This window comes from Pogoniulus pusillus, chromosome 15 (genome assembly GCF_015220805.1).
Source record: "Pogoniulus pusillus isolate bPogPus1 chromosome 15, bPogPus1.pri, whole genome shotgun sequence".
Classification (NCBI taxonomy): domain Eukaryota; kingdom Metazoa; phylum Chordata; class Aves; order Piciformes; family Lybiidae; genus Pogoniulus; species Pogoniulus pusillus.
In genome coordinates, this window is record NC_087278.1 from 24535812 (window position 1) to 24558755 (window position 22944).

Below are 22944 nucleotides of genomic sequence, written 5' to 3' on the forward strand. Positions count from 1 at the left end.
CTGCTAGCAATGGTCACACATAACCTGAAACAGAAAGAAGGTCTGTAGAGAAAACAGGAAGGCCTGCAATCCACAGCCTAAGGAAGATGGACTTCTGCCCATAAGGCTCTCAAGTTTTGACCAAACCAAGAAGCCCAGGGTCTGCCTCATAGGCAGAGCTGGTGTAATTTTCCACTCACAGAACTGCCATCAGCAATGAATGCCTCTGCTGACCCTTCACTGAGTACAGTGCCTCCCAAGGAGATGGATGAGCCACAGGGTTAGGGACCTTTTTGTCCTCCGAAGTGCTTCACAGAATGACGAATGCTCTGCACTTTCACATTGCCTTGTCAGGTGAGAACCACCCAGGGCACTGCTTTGCCTGTCCCATCAGTGGTGACCCCAAAACAGCAGCAGACAATGTCAGTGCTGACATCAGAAGCACAACCATCCTTCATATAAGGTCATGGGCACGATTTTCAAATTTTATTGGAGGTTTTGGTTCTTTCAAACTTGAGATTGATCTGTTGATAATGTCTAAAAAGGTAAGCAGCCTTTCTATTGGCTCCTTCATGTAGTTCATGCTAGCATGTGAATCTAGAGATTTCCTCCTTTGTAGTCATTTGTGAGCCTCAGAGAAGCCCATGCAGAGTTTGGTCTGGGCAATGCCTAACAGAGATTAAAGCTTCATCTGTTCGCGATCAGAATGGCAACAAAAGGACACCTTTGGGCTCCACTGCTGTGGCAGCTTCTGCTCTCCGTTCAGGTCTCCCTGGGTAAGTACATACTCTATTTCAGTAAAGGCAGCCAGGGAAAGAATGCATCTTGAGCAGCAAGAGGCTGTGGTTCCATCACCCTGTGAGGCAGAGCGTCGATGCGGTGTTTAATACAATCCCTTTCGGCAAGCAGCGCGGGGCAGAAGGGCTAAGGTCTGCCCAGAGCCTGTCAAAGCAGTGCTTCTTACGCACACTCTTTAACCAGTTCACCTTCACAGTGGGGGTCCATCTGTTCTCCTGGGGGCAGTGTATAAATCCTCATGTGCTCTGCGTACTCCCCGGGGTGATGGTTGCCTTCCCAGGAAAAGGGACCAGGTCTGTCACGCTGCCTGGCCATGGGGCTGAGCTGGGGTTTGCAGGCAGCATGAGCTCATTGGTAACCTCTCCCATTTCACAGAGATGGGCAAAGAGGCTCTCAGCTTTTGAGAATGTTGAACGTCCTTGGGGGCTCCAAGCCAGCATCTTCCTGTTGCTGTCTCCCCTGAATGTGTCCCAAGTCTTGCTCAGGGTTACACATTTCCCCCCCCCCAAGAATACCACCCAGAGATCTGCCCCATGGCTCACTACTTATGAGTGGCAGTGTGTGTGTGGACGAGTATGGGCAAGGGCCTAGGGCAGTGGTCACTTCCACTGGTTTGGAATTTCACCCCTGAACACGTGCAGAATCCTGACAAACCAGTGAAGTATTTGTGGACAGTCTGTTGTCAGCCTGGCAGTTCCCAAGGGACAAATCAGTGGGATGTGCTGGGGCTGTGCCTGCATCTAGCAAGTCCCCCACAGCAAACTGCTGGCTAAGCTGTCAGCCCATGGCTTGGATGGCAACACTCTGTGCTGGGTTAGGAACTGGCTGGAGGGCAGACCCACAGAGTGGTGGTGAATGGTGCCACATCCAGCTGGCAGCTGTCACTAGTGGTGTCCCTCAGGGATCTGTGCTGGGCCCCATCCTCTTTAACATCTTCATAGATGATCTGGATGAGGGCATCGAGTCAGTCATCAGCAAGTTTGCAGATGACACCAAGCTGGGGGCAGATGTGGCTGGGTTGGAGGGCAGAAGGGCTCTGCAGCGGCACCTTGACCACCTGGACAGATGGGCAGAGTCCAAGGGGATGGGGTTCAATAGCTCCAAGTGCAGGGTGCTGCACTTTGGCCACAACAACCCCATGCAGAGATACAGGCTAGGGTTGGAGTGGCTGAGAGCAGCCAGACAGAGAGGGATCTGGGGGTACTGATTGATACCCACCTGAACATGAGCCAGCAGTGTGCCCAGGTGGCCAAGAGAGCCAGTGGCATCCTGGCCTGCATCAGGAATGGTGTGGCCAGCAGGAGCAGGGAGGTCATTCTGCCCCTATACTCTGCACTGGTTAGACCACACCTTGAGTACTGTGTTCAGTTCTGGGCCCCCCAGTTTAGGAGGGACATTGAGATGCTTGAGCGTGTCCAGAGAAGGGCAACGAGGCTGGGGAGAGGCCTTGAGCACAGCCCTACGAGGAGAGGCTGAGGGAGCTGGGATTGGTTAGCCTGGAGAAGAGGAGGCTCAGGGGAGACCTTATTGCTGTCTGCAACTACCTGAGGGGTGGTTGTGGCCAGGAGGAGGTTGCTCTCTTCTCTCAGGTGGCCAGCACCAGAACAAGAGGACACAGCCTCAGGGTGCACCAGGGGAGATTTAGGCTGGAGGTGAGGAGAAAGTTCTTCCCTGAGAGAGTCATTGGACACTGGAATGGGCTGCCCGGGGAGGTGGTGGAGTCGCCGTCCCTGGAGCTGTTCAAGGCAGGACTGGACGTGGCACTTGGTGCCATGGTCTGGCCTTGAGCTCTGTGGTAAAGGGTTGGACTTGATGATCTGTGAGGTCTCTTCCAACCTTGGTGATACTGTGAAATTGGAGGCAACTTGTGTCAGGCATGAAGAAAAAGTTCCCCTTCAAGAAAAATCACAGGATCACAAGATGCTGCATGGCAGCTGGGCAAGTGGACCACCATGGAGAGTGGTGTCCAGTACCTGAAGGAATTAGCTGTGCTGGAGGTGATTTATAGCTATCAGAATGACAAGCAGTCACACACCGTTCCAGAAGAAATTCCCAATGGAAGTTCCTGCAAAGCCCTTCACCATCATACACCTGGCAGTAATAGCCTGGAAAGACAGCCAAGGAAAAGCAGTGGAAAAATTGACTGGCCAGCTCCAGACAAACAAGGGAAGCCTCTTTTCCTCTGCAGAGGGCTGAGTTGTGACTCTGGAGGATCTATCTGAGAGTGTCAGCAGTTGAAAGAGGACATGTCCTACTATCCACCTGTACCATCCTGTATCTCAGCTATTAGGAGCAGATGCCTAAGAGAGAGAATCCTCTGGTTTAACCTTTGTGACTACTGAAAGGATGTGAGGAAATGGGATGGACAACCCACTTCACTCCTAGATGCATGAGTACAAGAGCTGTGAGGGAAAACAACTGCAAAATGGTTTCCTGCTCCAGTTTCCAGTAGAGTAGAAGGGCAGATCTCACTCCTGATCCTCTTGAGGGAAGCTCCAAGTCGCTTTCACAAGAAGTGAGTGATTCTGATCTCCAGGCAGGTGAAAGAAAGGGACAACCTGGTTTACTGGTCTGTGTCAATCTGGTGGCCTGGCACATCTGTCCCACAGGGGTATAAGGCTCTAGCAAACACTGGCACACACAGTATTGCTGTCAAGCTAAAGAGGGCTTGAACTCATCTGTATTTCTGAGGTGGCAGGGGATTCCCAGGAGATAAGTCCTACTGGAATCTGAGGTGAGCCTAACTGGGAACAAGTGGCACAAACATGCCAATGTGACCAGTCCAGAGGCTCCGTGCATCCTTGGCATGGACTACCTCAGAAGAAGATACTTGAAGCACCCAAAAGGGTACCAGTAGGATTTTGGGATAGCTGGTTTGGAGATGGAGGGAAATAAATGGCTGTCAAGCTTGCCTGATTTCTCAGAGAACCCTTCTGTGGTGGGCTTGGTAAGGGCTAAAGACCAGAAGCTGTCGATCACTGCCACAGCAGTGCACTGGCAGCAATATGTCACCAAGCAAGACCCTCTGATTCCCATGCACAAACTGATTTGTCAACTGTAGAAGGGCAACAAAGCTGGTGAAGGGCCTGGAACACAAACCCTATGAGGAGAGGCTGAGGGAGCTGGGGATGTGCAGCCTGGAGAAGAGGAGGCTCAGGGGTGACCTCATTGCTGTCCCCAACTACCTGAAGGGAGGTTGTAGCCAGGTGGGGTTGGTCTCTTCTGCCAGGCAAGCAGCAACAGAACAAGGGGACACAGTCTCAAGTTGTGCTGGGGTAGATATAGGCTGGATGTTAGGAGGAAGTTGTTGCCAGAGAGAGTGATTGGCATTGGAATGGGCTGCCCAGGGAGGTGGTGGAGTCACCATCCCTTGAGGTGTTCAAGCAAAGCCTGGCTGAGGCACTTAGTGCCATGGTCTAGTTGACTGGCTAGGGCTGGGTGCTAGGTTGGACTGGATGATCTTGGAGGTCTCTTCCAACCTGGTTGATTCTATGATTCTATGATCAGCAAAACCTGCTCACCCTTCAACAGCCCCATATGGCCAGTGTGGAAATGGAGACTAACAGTAGACTACCATGGCCTGAAGGAAGTTACACCAGACACGAGTGTCACTGTGCCAGCCATGCTGGGGTTTCAGTATCCCCTGGAGCCAAAGGCAGCCAAGTGGCACACCACAGCTGCTGTCACTAAGGCATTCTGCTCTGCTCCTACAGCACCAGAGTGCAGGCCAGTTTGCTTGAACTTAAAGGAGTGACCAGTACACCTGGAATTGGCTGCCCCAGGAGTATCTAGTCCCCCACCATTTACCATGGACTGATCCATCCCCACACCAGCATTGCCCAGCTGTGGTAGGTTAGAAGAGAAAGCTCACATGTCACTAGGGAAAAAACCCTTACATTTTAGCAATGCAGTTAGCCCAAACTTGTAAATACAGACACAACTCCCTGCAAAAAAAAAAAGAAAGCCCAAACTTTAAGATGGGTTATTTAGAAATTAAGTGAGTAAATCTGATTTAAGAGAAATTAGAAGTACTAACAATCTCATTAGCCATCTGCAACAGGGAGTTGTGATTAGGTGCTGCCCTTTCCATAACGTTGCTCTGTCTCTACACACGAAGGTGCTGATGAAATGAGGCTGTCAAGTGGAACTGGCCCCTGCTCTGGGAGAGTGGAAATAAAACATAACGAGGTGTGGGGAACTGTGTGCGATGGCGACTGGACCAAAGAGGATGCCGAGGTTGTCTGTAAGCAGCTACAGTGTGGCTATGCTGTTCAGGCCCTTAACAGAGCTCCTTTTGGAGAAGGCTCTGGACCAACATGGTTGTACCGAGTTGACTGCCGTGGTGATGAACCAGCTCTCTGGAACTGCACGCACTCAGGGTGGGGTGTTTTCACCTGCCCTCATTACTTTGATACTGGAGTGATCTGCTCAGGTAAGAAGTCACCCAACCTTCTGTAACAGAGAGATCAAGGTTTGTGCTAGCTGAACAAAGCCAGGTACTGCCAGACATAACCCTTCCTGCACAGCCTCTGATCAGCCAAAGCAGGTTGCACCAGCACTAATTCTCCTGCTGACTACGAGTGTATGTCTCCTTCACCTGGGCACAGTGATGGCACAGAATGGAAGCAGAAAGTAAAGTACATTGAACAGAAAATGAAGCGTTGTTTGTTTCTACCACAGCTCCCCCAGGCAACAGGAGAGCAGTATTGTACTTGTCATTGGCCAGGAAAGAGGGGTAAAAAACAGGTGGAGATGGAGAAGCTGTCATGCCATAAAGCTGCTCTTCTCCAGGTCTTTGTTTAAGCTAATATAACATAGTCTGTGATAGCAAACAAATCCAATGACTGACCTTCCTCCAACAGCTTTGTTTTCCCACACACCATTTTCTTTCTCCCCAGTGGCAGATAAAAATTGCCACAATGGCAAAATAGTTAAAGGTGCCAGCAGTCCTCAGGAAAATGAGATGTGTCTTCTCATAGGATCATAAGATGTTAGGGGTTGGAAGGCACCCAAAGAGATCATCGAGTCCAACCCCCCTGCCAGAGCAGGACAATGCTATCTAACACAGATCACAGAGGAGCACATCCAGACAGGCCTTGAAAGTCTCTAGAGAAGGAGGCTCCACAACCTCCCTGGGCAGCCTGTGCCAGTGCTCTGTGACATTCACAGTAAAGAAGTTCCCCCTTGTGTTGAGGCAGAGCCTCTTTTGCTGCAACTTACACCCATTGCTCCTTGTCCTATCCCAGGGAGCAGTGAGCAGAGCCTGTTCCCCTGCTCCTGGCCAGCCCTCAGATACTTATAAACATTTATCAAATCCCCTCTAAATCTTCTCCTCTCCAGACTAAACAGCCCCAGGTCCCTCAGCCTCTCCTCATCAGCCATGCCCTCCAGTCCTCTAATCATCCTCCTAGCCCTCCGCTGGACCCTCTCCAGCAGATCCTTGTCCCTCTTAAACTGGGGAGCCCAAAACTGAACACAGTATTTAAGATGAGGTCTCAGCAGGGCAGAGTAGAGGGGGAGGAGAACCTCCCTTGATCTGCTGGACACACTCCTCCTAACACACCCCAGGATCCCATTGGCCTTCTTGGCCACAAGGGCACATTGCTGTGCCATGGGGAACTTGTTAGCCACCAGGACCCCCAGGTCCCTCTCCACAGGACTGCTCTCTAGCAGATCACCTCCCAACCTGTGCTGGTGCAGTTTGTTGTTCCTCCCCAGATGCAGGACTCTGCACTTGTCCCATGGGGTTATTAAATGAGGTCAGTCCAACCAACCATTGCTGCTAGATTTCTTGTTGTTTCCCCCCCAGGCTTCTCTGGGCTGCAGCTGACTGGAGGGGACACTGTCTGCTCGGGACAGCTGAAAGTAAAGCAAGAAGAAACCTGGGCTGCAGTCTGCTTTTCACACATCAATTTCCAAACTGCCTCTGTTGTATGTAATGAGTTAGAGTGTGGCCAGCCAGTGGATATCATGAGAGGAGCTCACTTTGGAGACAGACACGAACTGACCTGGCAGGAAGAGTTTCACTGTGTAGGGAATGAAACCAACCTTGCACACTGTCCCAGGATGCTGCACCGCAGTAAGACATGCTCCCATGACGCCACCATTGTGTGTTCAGGTGAGACTTGGGACCGAGAGATGCAATTTACATGTCTCCTATATATCTTCCTCCTGTTAAGCCACAGTCCAGAGCCTCTGCATATTCATGTGGACCTCAGTGTTCTTGAGTGCATCCCCAATCACACCCTGAGTCATCCAGAGAAGGCCAGGACGCTACAGACAGCAGCCCCACGATCCTTTGGTCACTCTAGTGAGTCTGCATTTAACTGTTCTAACCACTCCCCTTCTGTGGCAGGGATGCTCATCTCCAAAGGACTGTAATTCTTTAATGCTAATAGACGTGTTACAGGTACTCAGTAGTACTGAGAACTCTTCCATGCCTTTCTCATACACATAAAAGGAGAGATAGCCAGAGCAGACGAGCAGGAGCATGGAGAATGTGCTTTGAGTGCTGCCAGTGTGTGTGTCGACTCCTGGCACTTCAGCTAGTTACAAAACTGGGAGGGCTGCCATGCTTCCAAAAGGACAAAGAAGGAAGAGGTTACAAGAAAGGGGCCTACAAAAAAGCTGGGGAGGGACTTTTGAGGCTCTCAGGGAGTGACAGGACTAGGGGGAATGGAGCAAAGCTGGAGTGGATTCAAACTGGATGTGAGGAGGAAGTTGTTGTGCATGAGAGTGGTGAGAGGCTGGAATGGGTTGCCCAGGGAGGTGGTTGAGGCCCCATGGCTGGAGGTGTTTAAGGCCAGGCTGGATGGGGCTGTGTGCAGCCTGATCTAGGGTAGGGTGTCCCTGGCCATGGCAGGGGGTTGGAACTGTCTGCTCCTTGTGGTCCCTTCCAACCCTGACTGATTCTGTGATTCTAAGCATAGTGTTTTTTTCTAAAAAGGAAGACTTGCCAGTAACATTAACTAAGAGATCACAGAATCACAGATGGGAGGGGTTGGAAAGGGCCTCTTGGAGATCACCAACTCCAGCCCCCGCCCTGCTAAAGTAGGTTCACCTAGAGCAGGCCTCACAGGACCACAGCCAGGTGGGTTAGGAAAGTGTTCAAAGAAGGAAACTCTACAACCTCTCTGGGCAGCCTGTTCCACTGCTTCATCACCTTCAAAGTAAAGAAGATTTTTCTCATCTTGAAGTCAAACTTCCTGTGTTCTATTTTATGTTCATTGCCCCTTGTCCCATCACTGAGCACCACTGAAAAGCAGCTGGCCCCATTCTCTTGACACTTGCCCTGTGTAGATTGATATGCTTTGACCAGATCCCATCACTGAGCACCACTGAAAAGCAGCTGGCCCCATTCTCTTGACACTTGCCCTGTGTAGATTGATATGCTTTGACCAGATCCCATCACTGAGCACCACTGAAAAGCAGCTGGCCCCATTCTCTTGACACTTGCCCCATGTAGATTGATATGCTTTGACCAGATCCCCTCTCAGGATGCTCTTCTCTAGGTCTCTCAGCCTTTCCTTCTCAGAGAGGTTTTCCAGTCCCCTCATCATCTTTGCAGCCTCCACCAGACACTCTGCAGTGGTTCACTGTCTCTCTTGAACTGGAATGCCCAGAACTGGACACAAAACTCCAGGTGGGGCCTCACTAAGACACAATAAAGGAGGAAAACAACCTCCCCCAACCTGCTGGGTACCCTCTTCTTCATGCACCCCAGGATACTACTGGCCTTTGTGGCCACAAGAGTACACTGCTGGCTTATGGGTAACACTAGAGTCTTGGGTGGTGTGGGCTCTAAATGCAGTTAACTCATTGCCACCCACCATAACATGATGATTAGACCCAGCAAAGACAACTTTCCCCACTGAGGGCACAATTCAAAAGGCATAAAACAAACATGGACCAGAGCTGCTGACAGCATCCTGCCACAAAATATGGCTGCAAAGGACTGGACTTCATGTCCAGCTCCCATTCAAAGGGCTGAGGTCTGTTCCAAGACTGCCTTAAACATTGTACATCCCCTGTACTCAGCACTGGTCAGGGCACACCTTGAGTACTGTGTCCAGTTCTGGGCTCCTCAACTCAAGAGAGATATTGAGGTGCTGGAACCTGTCCAGAGAAGGACAACGAAGCTGGTGAGGGGCCTGGAGCACAGCCCTGTGAGGAGAGGCTGAGGGAGCTGGGGGTGTGCAGCCTGGAGGAGAGGAGGCTCAGGGGTGACCTCATTGCTGTCTACAACTACCCGAAGGGAGGCTGTAGCCAGGTGGGGTTGGTCTCTTCTGCCAGGCAACCAGCAGCAGAAGAAGGGGACACAGTCTCAAGCTGTGCCAGGGGAGGTCTAGGCTGGATGTTGGGAGGAAGTTCTTCCAAGAGTGATTGGCACTGGAAAGGGCTGCCCAGGGAGGTGGTGGAGTTGCTGTCCCTGGAGGTGTTCAAGGAAAGCCTGGATGGGGCACATGGTCTAGTTGCCATGGCCTAGTTGAATGGATAGGGCTGATAGGTTGGACTGGATGATCTTGGAGGTCTCTTGCAACCTGGATGATTCTGTGATTGTCCCACGGGCTATGGTGATCTGGAGTGCTGGCTGGAGAGCTGTGGAAGCCAGCTGGCACAGTTTAGATGCCAGTAGCTGAGAGGTCCTGGTTTCTGCCTCCATTTTGCAAGATTCATGGCTCAGAGTGGAAATCATAGAATCATAGAATCAACCAGGTTAGAAGAGACCTCCAGGATCATCCAGTCCAACCTAGCACCCAGCCCTATCCAATCAACCAGACCATGGCACTGAGTGCCTCATCCAGGCTGACCAGGGGGAGTACAAAGCAAGAACCAAGCAAAGGTAAGAAGTAGCAGTGTGAGAAGGTAAGAGGACTGGCAGCAGAACACCAGAGTCTTACCAATGCTGCACTTAAATCCCTGTGAATATGCTGACTGCATGGCCTGCTGGTGCTGAGGAGCGGGAGTTTGGAGTCTCCTGCTGTGGCATGGATTAAAGCTGGGAATTGCACACTGCAGTACTGTGGGAAGAGAAGAGAGCAGAGCAGAGGAGGAGAGTCTGAACTCATAGAATTAAGAGTTATGTAGTGCAAGCTGCAATATGCACCATAAATACTTGTTCCTTCAGAGCTGGATTACGAGCACCTAGACATAACATGCTCCCCAGTAACCTGAGATAGTTCCTTGCAGCTAGATCTGTCTTACAATTTTCAGTGCATAAGCACACACCAAAAAAGCATCTGCTAAGCACCTTTGCTCTTCCCACAGGTTATGGTGGGTACAGGCTGGCAAACGGCAGTACTTCATGTTCAGGCAGAGTGGAGCTTCTTCATGGAGGCACGTGGGGAGGCCTCTGTGACTACCTGTGGGATTTACCAACTGCCAATGCCCTCTGCCAGCAGCTGGACTGTGGGCTTGCCCTACTGATACCAAGTGGACAGTCCTCTGGGGAAGAAAATGGGTCTGTCTGGAATGGGACATCCAGCTGCAAGAACAGCTCATGCCTGAGAGACCATCCTGTGAGGCTGCTGGGTCACCATGAGTGCCCTCCTGGAAAAGATGCTCGTGTGGTATGCTCAGGTGAGCAACAGAAAGGTCTGAGAGCACTGAAAAACTCATTTGAGGAAAAATAGGGGCCCAAAACCCAGAGGATGTCTGTGGAGCCAAGCTTTGCCTTATGTCTGCAGCTACAGGCACTTCCAGGGGTTGAGGCTTCAAGTCACCTCTAGCACAAAGCTCCTCTCTGGGACTGCTCCTAGTGTCAGGCAAAAGCAAGAATAGGGCTGCTCCACAAGGCAGGATGAGCTAGGGCCAGAGGGTGAGGACAACTCAGGCACTGTCCTTACCTGCCACAACCCAAAGCATCCGTATAGAGGTCCTTAACAAGGTCAGTCCCAGACAAGGCACAGTAGTGGCTCACATGTAGGGTCCAACTGGAGAGAACAGTCAGAATCATAGAATCAAGCAGGTTGGAAGAGACCTCCAAGATCATCCAGTCCAACCTGTCCCCCAGCCCTAGAGACAGTTATGCTGGTCACAGAGTTGAGGCGAGGACTACTAGTCCAGGCTTCAGTGAAGCCTTGTAGCAGTAGCCTGAGTGTGGACAACAGAAGTGCCTAGGTGAGGCTGGTCAGAAAATTAAGTCCTGTTGATTATTCCAGAGCCCTGAAACCTAGTGCACCGAGTTACAAACTGCAAAGGGACCAGATCCTGATTTCACAGGATCACACAGGATCACAGAATGGGAGCAATGGCAAGGGACCTCTGAAGATCACTGAGTCCAATCCGCGTGATAGAGCAGGATCACTTAGAGTAAACCACACAGGCACATGTCCAGGCAAGATTTGAACACCTCCAGAGATGGAGACTCTATTCATTTCTCTCAGTAAAATAAGGTGGGTGAAACATAGAATCATAGAATTATAGAATCAAGCAGGTTGGAAGAGACCTCCAAGATCATCCAGTCCAACCTAGCACCCAGCCCTAGCCAGTCAACCAGACCATGGCACTAAGTGCCTCATCCAGGCTTTTCTTGAAGACCCCCAGGGACAGTGCCTCCACCACCTCCCTGGGCAGCCCATTCCAATGCCAATCACTCTCTCTGTGAAGAACTTCTTCCTAATATCCAGCCTATACCTACCCTGGCACAACATGATGATGAGTGCAGAAGCTCCAGCAGCCCAGTGGAGTAATTTGTACTACTGAATGCTTCCCAGTCACTCTCAGATGATGCCCATGAGTAGTTATGAGCACAGCACCTCGGTCCTTTCTCTCACACTCAGGGTGCTCAGGAGGCAGGCTGGTGAATGGCACCACATGCTCCGGCAGAGTGGAGATTCGCCACGGGAACATGTGGGGAGGACTCTGCCGCTCCCGCTGGACCCTGCAAGCTGCCAGCGTCCTCTGCCACCAGCTGCACTGCGGCCACGCCAAGTCCATACAGACAGGAGAGCATTTTGGGGACGGGGATGGGCCCATGTGGAGAGATGCTTTTCACTGTGAAGGGACAGAGTCCTGCCTGTGGGACTGCGCCCAAGTGACTTTGGGCAATCCGACCTGCTCGGCCAAAGAAGCAGCCACTGTCATTTGCTCAGGTAAGTCAGGAGTGGCCTTTCACGGGTAGTGCAACTTCAGAGCAGAGCAGCCTTGGCTATCTCTCTGCCAAGCAAGTCTGGTAGGCCAGCCTGTCTTCAATACCCTATTCTTTCCCTACCCCTCCAACCTTGGTTTGAGCACAGAAACTTCATGTAGTAGAAGGATTTGCATCGTTTAGATGTGCCTGACTCCTCAGGGGAGCTGGGGAAGCCTTTCTTGATTCTCACTGCAGACACTTGTGTTCAGGGAAGCAAACAAAGCCTTAACAGAGGCTGTCCTCTTAACCACTGGTTATCTTCACCCATATAGAAATTTCTCTTCCACCTCTCTCTTGCATGTTATTTCTACTGCAGTAAGAGCAATAGATGTTATTCACTACATTTTTCTGCTCTCTTGAGCCCAGGTCCCTCAGAGTCACTCCAGTTGTCCGGTGGTGAGAGCCGCTGTGATGGGCGAGTTGAGATCTCCCTCCATGGCATGTGGAGCAGAGTCCTGGATGATGACTGGGACATTCAGGATGCTCACGTTGCATGTCGGCAGCTCCAGTGTGGAACTGCTGAAAAAGCCTATTACCTCCCAAGGTCTGAGCGAGGCATGGGTCTGGTTGGCTTGAGAAGAGTCCAGTGTGCCGGGAATGAGACTCAGCTGCTGCACTGTGAGACCTCTCCTTCTCACACAGTGCCAGCAGGGGTTGCTGAGGACGTTGGTGTGGTTTGCTCTGGTGAGTTACGGCATGAAAGGCACAGAATGCTTCCAGTGGTTGCCTCTGGATCACCTTACAGTGTTGTGCTAGTTTGAGCCTAGCTGGGATACTTTGGTGAGAAGAATTAGGTTACAGGCTGTGAAAAGGAAACAATGGTGATGACTACTGCACTCATAGGCTTGCTGAGATGGATAAGAACAAGAACGTAAATGTAGATAACAGAGTCTCTCTCTGTCTTTGGGGCTGCATGAACTTCTCCTTCTAACCTAACTTGCTGCCTGACTAATCCATCTGCTTCCTAACCCCCCTGGCCAGCCCTCCAAACTCATCTTCACCACATGGCAAAGTCTGGGGCAAGGCAGAGGAGTGGGAGGAAGGTGGAAGGGTGGTTGAGAGCCACTCCTGGGGAGTCTGGTTTCTGAGAGGGCTGTTGTGTTTCTGTATTGCTTTTTAAACTTGTACATATATACATATAGCTACATATATTGTAAATACCTGCTTGTATCTTGTGCTAAGCTGTAAGGACAGAGCTTCATTCAGTTTCCAGCAGCTGAGTCTAGCCTGGGTGATTTTACTTAAGTAAAAAGGGCGAGGAACACCCAAACCACCACAGCTGTGTTCTCAGCAGATGTGAAATAGGCAAGGATCTGAGACTCTGCTGGCCCTCTGCATGTATACTTTAAGGGACAAATGATAGTTAAGGAAGAAATGGAATACCCATAATGCTCCCACCTGAACCTCTTACAAAATTTATCTTGCAGAATACAATTTCAAAATAACCAGAATTTATTAGTCACAAGAACACTAATTTGGCCATGACCAACACACATTCTGACTGCCCCTGAGAATCAAACTGGGGTTATTTCCATATATTTATAGATAACTGCAGCCTTCCTAAAGTAAATCTACTGTTTCCACTCTTATTTTGTAATCTGTCTGCACTAGGAACTGTGCCTATCACTAACTAAATGAGTTTAGACAGAAAGCAGCTGCTCCAGCTTCCTAAGACAAGGTGATCTCTGTAGACACTGAGCATGACTGGACACCACTTCATGTTGGCAACACCTCACAGGAATTAGTTAAAAATCTTACTTGATAGAGGAGCTTTATGAGTTTTTAGCACCACAGGAGTTCTGCCCAAAAAAACATAACTGGACTACAATAAGAATCATGGAGTCAGAACCATAGAATCACAGAATCAGTCAGGGTTGGAAGGGACCACAAGGAGCAGCCAGTTCCAACCCCCCTGCCATGCCCAGGGACACCCTACCCTAGAGCAGGCTGCCCACAGCCTCATCCAGCCTGGCCTTGAACACCTCCAGCCATGGGGCCTCAACCACCTCCCTGGGCAACCCATTCCAGCCTCTCACCACTCTCGTGATGAACAATTTCCTCCTCACCTCCACTCTGAACCTCTTCACCTCCAGCTTCCCTCCATTCCCCCTAGTCCTGTCACTCCCTGACAGCCTAAAAAGTCCCTCCCCAGCATTTTTGTAGGCCACTTTCAGATACTGGAAGGCTACAAGAAGGTCACCTGGGAGCCTCCTCTTCTCCAGACTGCACAGCTCCAACTCTTTCAGTCTGTCCTTATAGCAGAGCTGCTGCAGCTCTCTGAGCATCCTCGTGGCCCTTCTCTGGACATGCTCCAGCATCTCTACATCCCTCTTGTAATAGGGGCTCCAGAGCTGGATGCAGTACTCCAGGCAGGGTCTCACCAGAGCAGAGTAGAGGGGGAGAATCACCTCCCTCGACCTGAACACGAGGCCTTCAAAGTGTTTGAAGCATATTGCCAGGCTGCCATCTGTGCATCACCTTTCTCCTGCACGTTGACAGCTGGGTTTTGTTCCTGCAGGGAGCAGGCAGGTCAGGCTGGTGAATGGAACGAAGCGCTGCGCCGGGCGGGTAGAACTCTACCACCATGGCATCTGGGGCACCATCTGTGATGATAACTGGGATCTGTCAGATGCTAACGTGGTTTGCAGGCAGCTGGGATGTGGACATGCCATCGAGGCGTTTGCCTCCGCTCACTATGGTGAAGGCTCTGGACAGATCTGGCTGGACGATGTGAACTGCACTGGGGCTGAAGCTGATCTTTGGGCATGTCCCTCTAGGGCATGGGGCCAGCACAACTGCCAACACAAAGAGGATGCTGGAGTTCTGTGCTCAGGTATGTTTGGAAAGCACCTTTATGAGCCTGTGAGTTGAAAGCAGAGAATAACAGAGACTTGCTTGGACAGCCTCTTGCTGTCCTGACTACATGCATAAGTGGTCAGCACATCCCCTTGGTCCTATCAAGATGCAAAAGGTCTACAGAACTGGGAGGAGTGGGTTACACCCCAACAGGCTGTCCTGCCACTGAGTGAGATCTAGACAGGCTGGAGAGTTGGGCAGAGATAAACCTTATGAAGTTCAACAGGATAAACATAGAGTCCTGCACCTAGGGAGGGAAAAGTCCCTGCAACAGGACAGGTTAGATGTTGACCTACTGGAAAGCACCTCTGTGGGGAAGGACATGGAAGGACTGGTGGCCAAGTTCACCATGAGCCAGCAATATGCCCTCATGGTCAAGAAGGCCAATTGTATTCTGAGGTGCATTAAGAGCACCGTGGCCGCTCAGACAGCAGATGCAGGTAGCACCCTAGAAGGAATAAACTAACCTATCTGTTGGCACTATGGAATGCTGATCAGGCAGGACTCAGACAATGTAAGTCATTACAAAACTACAGCCTTTGAGGAATGAGGAGAGTGGGTTCATCATCAGGCAGCAGGAAAAGCAGAGCTGGGTAATGATCTGATTAAGCTCACACAGCCCAAAAGAAAAAACCTGAGCTCATCTGGGTGACAAAGTACCAGTGAGACCTGAGAACACCTGCACTGGGAAGTTTGCAACAGCTGAAATCCCTAAGAAAGTGATATCTGTTGTTTACTTACTGGCTGGTCTTTGGAAGAAGAGCAATGAAATGTGTGCTTGTACAAAAAGTAGATAGAAGAGATCTCCTAAACCACATCCTTGCTCATGTGTTTTGCAGGGACAAGGCCTGAATCTTGTTGAGATTGGTGTGATGTTAACTCCTACCCTGTGGCTCCTCGACTGAGAGACAGTGTTCCATTACTTGTCTGTTGCTCATTGCAATGCCTGTCAGCTAGGACTGAGGGCATTTTGTGGCTGTGATGTGGCAGAGTTTATAATGGACCTGTGCTCAAACACTTCTTAAAGAGGTGTTTTACAGAAATAGGGGTGAAATCTGGCAGCTACAACTGGTAGTGTTTCAGTTAGCAGCAGCTCCAGGGGTGCCCTGTACTCATGCAGAGGAGCCACTCCAGCTGGCTCTGAAACGACTGAAAATAGGTCATTGCACACCAGAATTCACCAAAGCAGACAGCCACATGGCACCCACACTTTAACATACCAAAGAACCATGCCTGCAGTTGCAGGGAGTGGCCACCACTGCTCTTTGCTGACATAGGTGCTGGTGCCTGCTGGCTGACCAGAGAGGATCACTGGATGTCTTTTGCTTTGAAGTGTTTGCCATTTTGAGAGTGCTTTCCTCTGACACTTCCATTCCAAGCCATGAACAGCTTGTTAGCAGGTTCTGGATTCCACTCAGCACAGCCAAGTTCCTGGCAGGATCAGGGTCCTTTAATTCCACTGTCTTTACTTCCAGAGTCTCTGGCTCTGAGGCTGGTGAATGGCAGCGACTGTGCTGGGCGCCTAGAGGTGTTCTACAACGGGACGTGGGGCAGTGTCTGCTCCAACCGCATGTCCCAGCTGGCCGCAGGGACTGCCTGCAAGCACCTGGGCTGCGGCGACAGCGGTGAGACCGCCAGCGACTTCAGATACGGCAGAGGCTCTGGGCCCACGTGGCTGGACCACATTGAGTGCACCAAGGAGCACAGCTCTCTCTGGCAGTGCCAGTCAGACCCCTGGAACCCTCACTCATGCGACAACCGAGCAGAGGAGACCCACATTTCGTGCCACGGTAATTAGAAATCACAGCTGCAGAGAGTGGTAAGGGTTGGGACGGACCTCTGGAGATCATCCAGCCCAACCCTCCCACTAGAGCACGATCACCTAGAGCAGATCACTGCAGGACTGCCCATACATGTCTACAACTACCTGAAGGGACATTGTAGCCAGGTGGGGGTTGGCCTCTTCTCCTAGGCAACCAGCAATAGAACACGGGGACACAGTCTCAAGTTGTGCCAGGGAAAGTCTAGGCTGGATGTTAGGAGGAAGCTGTTGGCAGAGAGAGTGATTGGCATTGGAATGGGCTGCCCAGGGAGGTGGTGGAGTCACTGTCCCTGGAGGTGTTCAAGCAAAGTCTGGCTGAGGCACTTAGTGCCATGGTCTGGTTGACTGGATAGGGCTGGGTGCTAGGTTGGACTGGATGATCTTGGAGGTCTCTTCCAACCTGGTTGATTCTATGATTCTATACATAGATATAAACCCATGCATGCACATACAGATACAGTAGCCATTATCTCATAGAACGTTTGCTGCTTGTTATCTCCTGTCTTCAGTTTCACACAAATGTCCCATTTTCCTTTGCCCACATCCCTGATGTAAATGCTTGCACTACAGTGACACGAGTGTCACTGAGCGCAGCTACCCAAGTGGAAATCCCCAGGCAGTCCCTGATGGGATGGTGCCATTGAGCATTTTCAAAGCAAAACTCTGATACACAGCCAGTCTGTGAGATGTGAGCTAGGGTCAGGCTTCCCAGGAAGCCCAGAAGGCACACATATGAACACATGCATGGACACACACCGAAGTCTGTGTACACCTACACACAAGCACGAACACAGCCACAGACAAGGGCTCTAAATGTCAATTTCTAAACCCTGTTCTTATGACACTATGTCATACCTGTGGAATTCCATTGTAATACATCTGAGTTCTTGGTGGCATTCAGATCTCCTGAAAGGGACTGCAGCTGCCTCACACAAGAACAAAGCAAGCACAGCCACCAGGAGGATTATTTCATTCACAGCAACAGGCAAGCAATGATCCACCAAGTACCATATAGGCCATACATATATTATGGGAAGAAACTGACTTGATGACTGATTTTCAAGCCTGTTATAACCCTGGGCTTTCTTCAGCAAACAATCACATTATTTACCCCAGTATTTAAATTCTACAGGAAGAAAAGAAGGCATGTCTCCAGCCACGTTTGCTGAGTGTCCAAACTCTTCAAGCTGTTCAGGTACCTCTAGCTCTTGATTTCTGCTCACTGGTCTCTACAGACCTTCCTGCTGCTTCAGCAGTACAGAAGGCTTCTGTGTTTTGCAGACAGGGAGAAATTACGAGTCACAGGAGGAGAGGATGGATGTTCAGGCAGAGTGGAGATTTGGCACCAAGGCTCCTGGGGAACAGTCTGTGATGATTCCTGGGATATGGCAGACGCTAATGTTGTGTGCAAACAGCTGGGCTGTGGATCTGCTGTGTCTGCTCTGAGCGAAGCTGCCTTTGGGGAAGGGACTGGTCCCATCTGGTTGGAGAAGGTGCACTGTAAAGGTACAGAGCTGTCTCTCTGGGACTGCTCTGCCCAGCCCGTGTTCAGCAAAAACTGTGATCACAAGGAAGATGCTGCTGTGAACTGCTCTGGTTAGTGACTGGTCTTTTGGTTCAGCACAGAGGACTGGGAAGGATGTGAATAATTCTGACTTGCAGAAACCTCACAAATGCTGTGAAGATGTTCTCCCTATTTTTCACATTTGCCTCTTCCTTAATCCTGACTCACCTTCCTTTTGCAGGCATGGAAGAAAAAACAGCATCACCCACTAGAGCAGGTAAAACATTTCTTCTTCCTCCTTCCTTTCTCTCATCCAACGAGGATGTAATGGGTTTAAATCAGCAGCATATTCCAGCTCATCAGAAAGTGCCTCCTACAGCCTTTTGTAAAAGGAGAGTCGAGTGGCACTGTCCCCAGCTGCTTCCTTCACAGTATCACAGTATCAACAAGGTTGGAAGAGACCTCACAGATCATCAAGTCCAACCCTTTACCACAGAGCTCAAGGCCAGACCATGGCACCAAGTGCCACGTCCAATCCTGCCTTGAACAGCCCCAGGGACGGCGACTCCACCACCTCCCCGGGCAGCCCATTCCAGTGCCCAATGACTCTCTCAGGGAAGAACTTTCTCCTCACCTCCAGCCTAAATTTCCCCTGGCACAGCCTGAGGCTGTGTCCTCTTGTTCTGGTGCTGGCCACCTGAGAGAAGAGAGCAACCTCCTCCTGGCCACAACCACCCCTCAGGTAGTTGTAGACAGCAATAAGGTCACTCCTGAGCCTCCTCTTCTCCAGGCTAACCAATCCCAGCTCCCTCAGCCTCTCCTCGTAGGGCTGTGCTCAAGGCCTCTCCCCAGCCTCGTCGCCCTTCTCTGGACACGCTCCAGCATCTCAACACACTCAAGCATCTCTCCTTCTAGCTGCTTGAGCAGGACCCACAACCAGGCAGCAGGTGGCCTGCCTCACTCTGCTAGCATGGGCACAGCAAGAGGCTCCAGAGGCCCCTGGGGTCACCCAGCTCTCTCTCTCTACCTGTTGCTTCTTCATTTCCATTCAGATCGTCCCCACCACCCTGCAGCAGACAGCACAAGAATTTCAACACCAGTCATCATCTGCATTATCCTGGGGGGCCTTCTCTGCCTGGTCCTCGCCATTCTTGCCGGACAGATCCAAAGAGCCAGGGCGCAGCAGAGAGGTGGGTCCCTGGGGACTGCTATGAAATGGCTCTTGGACATGGCTGGCAACTATTCAGTTGGCTGGGCAGGCTGGGGGTGTGGGTAGCTGAGTGGATGGCTTCGGCTGCCACACTCCTACTGTCTGACAGCAAAAGAGACCAGCAGTGCTAATCCTCAGTCAGCATCTCCCACTGACTTTCTGGGTACCAAGTAGCCCCCCCCCCCCCCCCCCCCCCAGTCACTTCTCCTTCCCGTGACCCCAACCTGAGTATGAGTAAACACTGTGCGAGTGACCACTCCTTTTCACTTCCAGGCTCCAGACTATCCTATGATCCCTTCTCTGAGGCTGTCTATGAAGAGATTGACTACAACCTGAGGAGGGAAAAGCAGGGTACGCCTGACCTCTCACCTCTGTGTGGCATCCTCTTGTCAAGGGCAAATTCCTTCCAGTAGCCCAGATCTTGATCTGATGCTTTTCAGATCCCAAACCTAATAGAAAACTAAGTTTGGTGAGAGGAGTCCACTGGATGGACTCTGTCAGTTCCTCCCCTGGGGACAACTGACTTTGTGCTGCCCTCACTGCAGCCGTACAGCATAGAACAGTACAGGTCAAACAAACAAACAAACCACAAACACAAGACACTTGCTGCAATTATTTAAAGCAGAAACAAATGAAGAAATCATTTTTATCTTCCTCCCAACAGTTAGGTATCCCTGGAGGCTTCCTCCTGTTGATTGCTGTGCTAGTCTGAAGCTAGCTAGAATGTTTAGGTGAGAAGAACTAGATCACAGGCTGTGAAAGGGAAACAATGGTGATGTCTACTTCACTCAAAGGCTTGCTGAGATGTATAAGAACAAGAGTAAAAACATAGATAAGGCGTTTGGGCACTGCCAGGGCTTTGAGCTGCATTTCTCTCTAACCTCACGTTCCATCTCTCTGATTAATCCACTTGCTTCCTAACCCCCCCCTGGCTGAACCTCCATTCTTCCTTGGGGCACAAGGCAACGTCTGGGGTAAGGTTGAGAGGTGGGAGAAGGTGGAAGGGCAGTTGGGAGCCCCTGCTGGGGACTCAGGTTTCCGGGAGGGCTGTTGTGTTTCTGTATTACCTTTAACCTTGTATATAACTGTATATGCTGTAAAAATCTGCTGGCATATTTTGCTAGGCTGCAAATAATAAGCTTCATTCAATTTCCAGAGTCAGCTGAGCCTAGTCTGGGTGATTTCCAAAGTGTGTGGGGGGAGTAGGTAACATCCAAACCACCACAATTGCTTTTCTCATTTCATGGTTTGCTCCCCTCCCATGAGCCACAGAAAGTGTTATGGGGCCCCTGAAGGATTTTTGGCTATTCCACTGTAATCCCTTTACCACACAGGAGTAGAATAGATTGTCCAAGAGTCTGTTGGAGTTGGAAGGTTTTATTGTAGCCTTCTGATTTTCTCCTGATGCATTCTTAGCAGCTAAAGAGAGGTTAATCTGACATTGCACTCCTTCTCCTCTGCCTAGATTCTTATTCAGAGTACTCAAACACAAAGGTACAGTTTTATAATGGGGACAGTGATGAAGAAAATGGCCCTGGAGCAACTCAAGGTAATGGAAAATGGGGGTTCTAAAAAGAAAGAGACCCCCCAATTAGGGGGTTTCACTTCCAAACATCATGGGTAATTAAAAGTTTTTCCTGGATGCACTTCACATCTACCAGCTATGTTTTGATGTGGAACAAAGGTTCCTGTTTAACTCTGAATGGTGGAAGAGTGTCACACAATCTCATACACAAGTGCAAGTCTTCTAGACAAGCAGCTGAAGAGAAACGTTTGCTGGTAGTACTGCACTTCTCCCAGGATTCAGTCACACAAATCCAACAATCTGACAACTCCTTTCATAAACTGCACCTGTAACAGCATGCCAAGTTGTTACTTCAGTCCTGAGATAAACGGGGAGGAAAATAAACGTGCTCCAAAAACAGAACAGTAAGGGTGGATTAGGGAATGCTAATCTGGGTGATGTGAAGTAAATGGACCTTGCTGGGTGTGGGGGTTTTATTTGCAGGTGCTGAGGGACAGCAAGTGCTTAGAGAAGGCCTGCATCTTCCTGGAGCTGACCCAAAAACTCAGCCATTGTCTGGTTCCCAAGAGGCACAAACAACTTTGGACCTCAGCTGTCCATATCCCAGGCTCTCTGCTGTGATACATCTCTAGCTGTATTTTCTATTTGTGTCTCTTACATATAGGGTTAGCAGTGGATAATCTTGAAGGAAGGGACCCATCCAGAAGCATCATTGTTGTCTGAAATACCTCAGAGCAGAGTCCTCAGGAGGATTCTTGGTGTATTATTGTTCATTATTATCACAATAATGACAGAGCCACTGGCCTTAGCAGCAGCTGAATCATCAGCTACTCCTTTCTCTAGTGAAAGATGTTTCCCTGTTGCAGTTAACATCTGTATCATTCCAGAGGTCTCTCCACCACCTAGAAATGCCCTGGAAGATGGTTATGATGATGTGACAGAAGCTCCTGAACTTAATGATGCTTCCCTTTCTGGGCAGAAAGAACATAAAATCGTTGGGATTCCTGAAGAAGGCAACCAAAACAAGGATTCACAGAGAGGTGAGACCAGAAGAGCAGTGCTGTTCATTTCCACAACCTTTTAGAGAAGCAAAAAGGAAAATCAGAATTACCTGGTGTCATTTATTTTTGATAAATCTATCTGATGTCTACCTGCTGGTTTTCTTCTGTCTCCCTACACATACTTTCCTCCTTTATTCTGGGAGGAACAAGGACAGATCTACTAAATTTGCAATAAGATGGAGTTGGATTATTGTATAGATTTTGCTTTATTATAAGTGTTTAAATTAGATCAGTAATCTATGCTCTGAGAAGAACAAGTTTGATTTTGGACGTGTGTGCCTGTAGCAGGAGGAAGGACAGTGTGATGGTTTGGGTGTTACCCACCCCCACACACACTGTGGAAATCACCCAGACTAGGCTCAGCCAGCTCTGGAAATTGAATGAAGCTTATATTTACAGCTTAGCACAATATACAAGCAGATATTTACAGTACATACAGTTATAGACAGAAATAGACAAGGTAAAAGGGAATACAGAAACACAACAGCCCTCCCAGAAACCTGAGCCCCCCAGCAGGGGCTCCCAACTGCCCCTTCACCTTCCCTCTACCCCTCTCAATCTTACCCCAGTCCCAAGGAAGAATGGAGGTTTGGCCAGAGGGGGTTAGGAAGCAAAGTGGATTAGTCAAAGAAATGGAGGGTGAGGTCAGAGAGAGACGCCACTCGGAGCTCGCCAGCAGAAGAAGTAGAAGCGAGTGCCTTATCTATGTTTTGATTCTTATACATCTCAGCAAGCCTATGAGCGAGGCAGACATCAGCCTTGTTTTCCTGCCACAGCCTGGAATCTAGTCCTTCTCACCAAAACATTCTAGCTAGGCTCAAACTAGCACAGACAGGACAATTCTGTGGGAGAAAACTGCCAGTCCACACTGCCAGCTGCACTCCGTGTAAAGGTCTTGCACACAGGAGGAGCATTTAACTCAGTGTTTTCCCTTCATGTTCTCAGACTGGAGTCTCAATGTGTCAGGAAACAGGACCTCTGAGGCTGACAGACATTCATCACCTCCTCTTGAAGACACAGGCTATGATGACATTGAAGAGTCAGGACAGCAACGAACC

At 50.1% G+C, this 22944-nt stretch overlaps 1 protein-coding gene across 1 annotated transcript; it reads left to right on the forward strand.

Moving 5' to 3' along the window:
* Positions 1-685: 685 nt before the first annotated feature.
* Positions 686-21909, forward strand: LOC135182066 (antigen WC1.1-like). Its single transcript, XM_064155812.1, is given in 15 exon segments — positions 686-755; positions 4895-5209; positions 6587-6895; positions 10045-10356; positions 11559-11870; positions 12275-12592; positions 14427-14741; positions 16240-16554; positions 17719-17781; positions 17868-18182; positions 18332-18367; positions 19143-19284; positions 19581-19675; positions 20778-20849; positions 21713-21909. Coding segments are annotated over 15 exon segments (3186 nt in total).
* Positions 21910-22944: the final 1035 nt, after the last annotated feature.